The sequence below is a fragment of the Paramisgurnus dabryanus genome, chromosome 1 (assembly GCF_030506205.2).
Source record: "Paramisgurnus dabryanus chromosome 1, PD_genome_1.1, whole genome shotgun sequence".
NCBI classification, from domain to species: Eukaryota; Metazoa; Chordata; class Actinopteri; order Cypriniformes; family Cobitidae; genus Paramisgurnus; species Paramisgurnus dabryanus.
This window is the reverse complement of record NC_133337.1, coordinates 36245630-36253604: the sequence shown is the minus strand read 5'-3', so window position 1 is coordinate 36253604 and position 7975 is coordinate 36245630. Positions and strand designations below refer to the sequence as shown.

General features: G+C 37.5%; 1 protein-coding gene across 1 annotated transcript in view; it reads left to right on the top strand.

The window, feature by feature from the left end:
* Window positions 1–7975, top strand: part of snd1 (staphylococcal nuclease and tudor domain containing 1) — a 195323-nt gene continuing 187348 nt past the window's right edge. Inside the window, exons 1-4 of the mRNA XM_065268696.2 lie at window positions 1–228; window positions 3106–3255; window positions 4705–4828; window positions 5054–5135. Coding sequence (XP_065124768.1) covers window positions 160–228; window positions 3106–3255; window positions 4705–4828; window positions 5054–5135 — 425 coding nt within the window. The 5' untranslated portion in view covers window positions 1–159. The remainder of the gene's footprint in view (window positions 229–3105; window positions 3256–4704; window positions 4829–5053; window positions 5136–7975) is intronic.

Here is a 7975-nt window from a genome sequence, read left to right as displayed (position 1 = left end):
CCGCGCGCTGTGCTTCCGGTTAAGCTCAGCGTGATCAGCCGTGCTCAGTCTCTCTTCTCATCCTCGGATCACAGTAGAGGCGTCTCACAGGACTTTCCTGGATTCTTTTACCTCTCTCTCTTCTCTCCCCGATCGGAATAATCATCCAGCCCAGCGGACATGGCATCAGCACCGGTTCAGTCCAACCAGGGTCCAGCTTTGCAGCTGCAGAGGGGAATAGTGAAGATGGTAAGAGAGCAGAAGTGTTGGACTGAGGTTGAAACTATAGCGGGTTGGCTAATTTACTAATGTCCAGTGAGGAATAAGTGACTTTAAAGCCTTTAAAAGTTGATGCATTATCCGCACCAGTTATTTTCCTTCATGTCTTGTGGATTTTTGCGAGTCTTGTTTCTGTAATGATGAACTAAGTTGAGCATTTTTCTTCAGCTGTGATCCAGATGGCCAGTTATACAACATTATATTCAGCACTTCCTTAAACAATGTAATTGTTTTTTGTTTTGATGTTTAAAATATTTTTGATTGTCAGTCGCTAAATCAAAATATTTTGCGACTAAAGCTTAATATTTTCGGAGAGGCACAGATTTCAAAACAACTAATGATAGTTTGCTAAACAAGTGTTTTCCACGAGGCTGAGTTTTAACAACAAGTTAAGAGACTGGTAGAAACTGTTAAAAAAAATTGCGTAATTTAATAAACTAATGACGACCTGTGAGGCACGAGCGCAATATGCAGCTCGCTGAGATTTAAGTTTGCTTCTTCTTATAGTGTTAAGACCTGATCACATCGAGTACTCAAGTCTAACGTTAAGTTTTAAAAGTCGTCAGTCCACAACACAACGATAACTACGCAAATGCACCTTTATTTTTTCCATCTGCTTAACGATAAATCATTTACAACCAATCAAGATCCATTCTGATTTAAAGGGCTTTCCCATTCATAACGTGAAGCTGCAGTGCGCGTCATCCATAACGTTAGTTATCGTTTAGTAGTGCTTTACCACAACTTATGCTGTAATCGTTACTGTCCCTTTGATATATTTTTTAAGTCGCGATCAAAGTTCAGGGCTGCACGGTTGATAATGTCTCGTGTCTATTCGTGCTGAATAGATAGTAGAAATCTGTTACGTCACGTGTCCAGACTGAATATCGCTCGCGAGCTCCTGACTTCTGTTATACACCGAGTCAGCCTAAATTTTTCTGAGACGCAGCGTTGGACTGTTTGCTTTGCTCAGTGGGAGCAGATACCAAAAACTGACACGTAGGTCTTTGGGCCACCAAAACGTGTCGGTCAAGAATCCCAGTACATACTGTTTAAGTAAAAACAAAACGACAATACGCAAATATAGGCTTGTTTATTAATCCTAAATGCCAGTGTTTAAAATCTGTAATATTTTTATAGCTCCCTGAACCCTACAAAAACGTTATCGTTGGTCTGATATAACCCTATGTCAGTGGTTCTCAAACTTTTTTGGCATGTGGTGCCCCTTACGAAAATTATTTTTTTCTTGTGGTAAAAGTGTAAAAAAACATGGTTATTTTTTTGTAAGGCCACCTTGTGTACAGTGCTCCCCCTGTGCCCTTTGTGGCCCGCCAAAGAAAATTTATGGCATTATTTTTTTTTTATCAAGTTGAATAAAACATTCATATTAGATTATACAATGTTGTGCTGCTGGTTAGTAGCCTAATTTTCTAAGGTTTAATTACACAGCATTTATGATAAATAAATGTATTTTATAAAATGTCATAAAACTGGGGCCACTCTGGCACAATCTCACGGCCCCCAATTTGAGAACCACTGTGGCACTGCCCTATGCAATAGAAGCTCTGCCAGGAATGTACACCGGAGGTCAGACGTAAACTTTCCAACCAGCACGCATGTTGTGCAGCTGTATGTTTTGAAATAAGGAGAAGAACCCTGTCTTAACATCATACACTGCTCTAATAAAGGTAATTGTGTGATCTCATATGAGGCTTTGACTTGCATGTAAACATTTATTCCTTTGTGTAAAAGAAAATGCTAAGAAATTTATTGTAGATTGCCAGATATGTATTTTGGTCCAAGTCCTACCCTATGTCGTGGCTTTTATTATAGTTTTGATTTTGCTCCTCTATAATGTATCATATTTAAAAAAACAAATCAGCAAAGTACCTCCCGAGTCTTACTCGACTCCATAGTGGATTCAAATTAAAATGTAAAGATATTTTCCGCCGTCCAAGGTTGTGGTAACCAAAGCCTGTGTATTTATTCATACAGTCAGTAATTATAAAGGCAGGGCTACCGAACCTCTCTAGAGGAAAGGATGAACTTTTCCCTGACTCAAACCAGAAACTACATGTAGATTTGAATTCTTATTAGTAGTTTTGATAAATGTAAGTGACGGGACATTTGATTGGATCAACTTCGTTAAGACCTCTAAAAAGATTCCAAAATGTTATCCCTAAAGCAAAAAATGTGCATGATGAGGCTTGTAAACATTAGTCTTGTGAAGACATCTCAAAGCTGCTCATTCAAATGCTAATGAATACAAACACACAGACAGTGTGAAGTAATCTTTATCTCACACGGGTTGGGCTTTGCCCTGAGGAACGCTAAATTTTTCACCACTTAGTGTTTGGCTTTTGTATTAAGCTGCATTTGTTCATTATTTCTCTGATGTTATCATTATTTGTGTATGTCATGGGTCTCCAACCCTTTTTCTGCAGATTTCAGTTCCAACCCCAATCAAATACACCTGAACCTGCTAATCAAGTTGTTCAGGGCTACCTAAAAATTAGAGGCAGGTGGGTTGGAGGAGGGTTGGAACTAATATGCAGGACAGGTGCCCTTCAGGAACAACATTGGAGACCCATGGGGTCATTGTTGTTCAGCACAAACAAACAGGTCCAGAAGGAACCATGGGAACCTTGGGCTCTCAGCATTTTTCCCCTGTGACTGTATTTGACTTGATTATTTGTATCATGCACTGGCAGTATTACTCTCATCACCTGATAGTTTGGTGATTTGATCAATTGCTGGAAGGGTAAACTAAAACAATGATGAGCAGAGTTACCCCAGAATGATAAGTTGTTTATTTCATGAACTCATTGATTTTTTTTATTCCCACAGGTCTTGTCCGGATGTGCCATCATTGTTAGGGGTCAACCACGAGGAGGCCCGCCTCCAGAACGACAGCTCAACCTGAGTAACATCCGTGCTGGAACTCTCGCCCGTCGTGCCGCTCAGGGCGTGCCAGAGAGCAAGGACGTACCAGATGAGGTGAACTTGCCCCTCTTTCTATTAATGCTAGTTCTTATTTAGGAGCTGGTATTCGACCAGAGAATATTTAAATCTCTCTGTAACCTAGCCCGCATTTACACTTAAAACCGAATGATGAAATTATCTTTATATAAGACTCACAAGATTTAATTCATGTTTATAAAACAAAAATTGATGCTGTGAAAATGTAATGATTAAGTTACAAATGAAAGTCACAATATAATATAAATAAATCCTATTTTAATTTGGACTGTCAGGTAAAATACATGTCTGAACCAAACATAAATGAATCGAGCATACATTTTAAATAACTTTGTTTAATTGTAATTAAAGTGATTTTAACCCCTTCAGACACTGCGTTCACTGGAATGGACATCACGTTTTGTGGTTCAAACCAACAAAAATACTGCTCAACCAATCAAAATAAGGCCTACTGAATAAACACCTGAAAAATCAGGTCTTAAGGATTAATTAATTTTGCATTAGTTTGAGTTTTAAAGGTTATTGTAAAAAAATTGTCCCAAAAGTGCCTTTCCCACAGTGGAAGTTAATGAATATGTTTGTATTAGGGATGCGCCAAATTTTCAGCAACTGAAACTATTTGTCCGAAAATTAAAAGCATTATGGATGTTCAGACAAATAAGTGAAAATAAGAATCAATGTTTCAGTGTGAGAGCCATGCACGCTTTATAAATGCAACAAAAAAAGTCGGCTGTGTCGAAAGCTACATGATGTACAAACACATGATGTAAACAAAAACTTTTCTTCTGCAAACTATGTTAAGGTTAAAATTAAATTTTTTGTATATTTTTTTGTCTAGACTAGAGCAAGTAAAAAATCTTGATAAATCCATGTCTGTCTGGCATGGAATTGCTGTGAATAGCTTTGTGTTTTTTTCCAGGTGTATATACATTTTTATATTTATATATAATTAATTTTATATACAAATACTTGATATGTAAATATATTTTTTCTAAAATTATACATCTATTTGTGTATTTATATATTAATTCATTAATTATGCACAGTGAATACATGTGTGATGTAAACAAAAATTTTTATTCTGCAAACGATTAGTCTCGATTAATCGTTTTGCAGACCTACTTGAATTCTATATAAAATATTTTTTTGTTGTATATTTTTATGCTCTAGGGCAGTGGTTTTCAAACTTTTTTAGGAGCGACCCTAATTTAAAAAAAATTAAATTATTAAATTATAAAATTAACTGGCTAATCATTATAGTTTTTATAATACAATTGAATAAATTATTTTAGTAACATTTTTTTGAAATCTTTCTGGCGACCCAGTTTTTAATTTCTGCGACCCACCAGAGGGTCGCGACCCAGGGTTTGAAAACCACTGCTCTAGGGCAAGTAGAAATCCTTGGTTAATTCTTGTCCCTCTGGCATTGAATGGCTGTAAATAGCTTTGTGTTTTTCTTCTGTGCAGCCATGGGCCTTCCAAGCCAGAGAGTTCCTGCGCAAGAAAGTAATTGGCAAGGAAGTGTGTTTCATCGTAGACAAACCAAAAGGCATTCAGAGCAGAGAATACGGCATGATGTTTCTGGGAAAAGGTGAGCAATATTTATGGATATCTTTACAGAAGTTCTGCTGTAAAAAGTGTGCATTTCTGGGTCACTGACATCACATGCATGATTGAGATCTTTTGGTGTACTTTAAAATTAAAAATTATTCAAGTACTCAGTATAAATTAAATTAGATGTCATATGTGCCTTGTTTTAACACTATAGTATAGTTGTTATAGTAACTTGTCCCTTCGGGATTTGATTTCTCCATAGACACAACGGGAGAAAATATTGCTGAGTCCCTGGTGGCAGAGGGTCTCGCCACAGTGCGCAGAGAGGGGATCAGAGGAAATAAGTAAGAAACCTGCATCCTATCATTTCCTTACTGCTATACGCACAGAGAAAGGCTTTGTTCTGCATTGAGTAGTGTCAGTGCAGATCACGCACCCATTGTTACAACGTTCACAATGTTTACGAGGTCTGCCTGCTTTTTTTCTTTGTCTGAGGTCATGATGCCACAATAGTTGTTTTGTTACAAAAACGACAAGATGGTTTGTGCATTCATATCTAAACTTCTAGTTTCTTCATTTGATCTCTTACTCCCTCTTCTGGTCACATTTGCTCATCGCAAGTTTCTCCATCCTTCTCCATCATTGCCGGCTAGCGATGGTGTAATATTGTCCTAAGCTTTTGGGACTTAATGATGCGTGTGTTGGCTCTGTGAAATGGCCCTAAACAATTGCCACTGGAATCTGTTTGCTTTAGGCTCATTTTCCCTGTAGGAGATGGTGGTTTTTGTCCGTCTGGTTTCTCTGCAGCCTTTAACAGCTTCTCATTAGCCAGTCCTGCTGTGGCCCATCACAGACCACTGGATCGACTATCATCATCTCCGAAGGAAGCGTGTTTAAACCTGGGCTGCACTTTGCCCAACAGCTCTTAGTTATGCACACCCGCATCAGGCTGGATGCCCGCTCCCTTCTTTATAAGACTCTCTGTTTCGAAAAGATGAGGAGAAATAAAACTTTACAAGACAAAGATGGCAGCCGAGATTTGGCAGGCTGTTATTTTCTGTAGTTAAAATTTATGAAGGCCTCAGATAATTGGAGCTTTGGGCTTCGTGTGTAACAGGCAGAAAGGGTCTTTTATTTTGACATTTGCGATGTCAGGATTGTCTATTACTGCGTGAGTGATTTTTGTGTTTTTAAGTGTCTTGTTAATGCCAGTGAGCTTTGTGTTTGTGTCCAGTGTCATTCTAGCTCCGTCCATAGCTGCCCACAGTATTTTTACTTGCTGTCAGTTGAAAAAAAAATGGTTAAGTGGCGTTCAGAGTGCCCAGCTGCCACACAAATTGTTTCTTGTATAATAATTTGTACATACTGCATATAAATAGTCTATACATGTTTTCTATGGAGAGTTTTTTAGATTACCCCTACCCTGAAGAAGGCTATCTGTGCCGCTACGTGTGGGTTGCTTGCTGCCCAGTTTAATGTTTTTAATGTTATATAGCCATGTCTAAATAAAGGCTTTTTATATTTTTTGATATACGAAGAGTGCCTTGGATACCCCCTTTTTCACGTTTTGCATACCCCATAGCAAAAAGCACCTAACACATTTTTTCTAAACTAATTTCTTCAGCTATTTCTGAGCACTTTGGATTTTCTCTGATTTCAGTTTTTTAGATTTGTTCGTGCCAAGGCTTGCAAGTATATTTCTGCACCAATATATTAAGAATTATTAGATTCACTTGCTGCTAAATTTTATTTACGTTTTTGTTAATGAGTTGGTTCCCTCCTCTTTAACAAAGGGTTGTGTATGACAAAAGTGTAAAGTATACATGTATTAAATATTTTTTTTTTTTTCAGATTTTGAACTAGAGGAAATTGAGTTTTTCATAAAAATAAGTACAATAAGCCCTCGTCTAGCAATCTCAATGCTCTAAATAGTCATTAAAGACCTAAAATGATCTTTATTTGTACGTTTTCTGAAAGGTGTATCCAGGGTTTCCCGCAGCACTTTTCAGTTCGGGCGGCCCACCTAAGCTGGGATACCCACCACCTTAACTAGGTCGTCCAAAAAAAAAATTCCACCAAACGCCACATGGCCGAAATGAAAGACATGGTTCGTCACTGTCTGGAGGATAACTAGCCTGTTGATAAAACATTTAATTCATAAATAATCTAGTATGTGTTAATTTTCTGTCATAGTTTCTTCAAAATTAAGTTTTATTTGAGTGTTTTAAATAAAAGATTTTCATCATGACGCGTACGCCCCGCCCCTTTGATTGCCATGCTCCCGGCCCGCCCACCTGCACAACCCTACCACCTTAACTAACAAATTTTCTGCGGGAAACCCTGGTGTATCGTCCTTAATGCTTAATCTAATACAATATTCATGACATTTTGTTTTAAAACATGCAGAAATTAGCAAATAAAGTGAAGGACTTGCTTTATGTTATTAAGAGAGAGAAGACATGAAAACGCTCTTTCTTGTGCTGACTGACAGATCTGAAGCGTGCACAGACGTGCGAGCCTGATATATAGACAGCTACACAGAATTACAGTTTTAAAAATATCTGTTTTGACAAGAATTCACGCAAATATATAATCTGTTATGTGAATGTTTGGTTAACTGTTGGGAAAAAATATCTGATGTGTTACAGTAGATCTTAAAGCTGTCTGTCTCAATGTCAATCAAATAATAAAAGAAAGAAAAAAGTACGACATATTTTTCCTATAAAAATAGTTTTTGACTTTATGTGTGTTAGAAACCATTGGATTGGCCTGGATTTTCTGTATCATTTTGCCTGCTCGGGTCACTTTTAAGGTTTGAACACCATTGAGTTTTCTGATTTCCCCTGGCTTGTGTGTTATTTAGACGTCATGATAAATTTGTTAGCTTCCTGTTCCTGTAGTTTATTTTATTGATGCAGTCATTTGTAAAATAATATTACATTTAGATACTATTATTGTTAGAGACAGCTATTGTTGTTACCGAAAAAAGCAGAGCATGCGTTTTCTCCATAGCCGGCATTATTGTCAACAGAATATGGAACAGACATACTGTACTTGAGGTTGACGGGTGCCCAATTTAACCCAAATGAAACCACTGTGTGCAGGCTAGTAAGCAAACATCTTTGTGCAGCAAAATACGTATGGTATCTTGGGCTATGCTTTGAATTTTATTGTAGGTACTTAA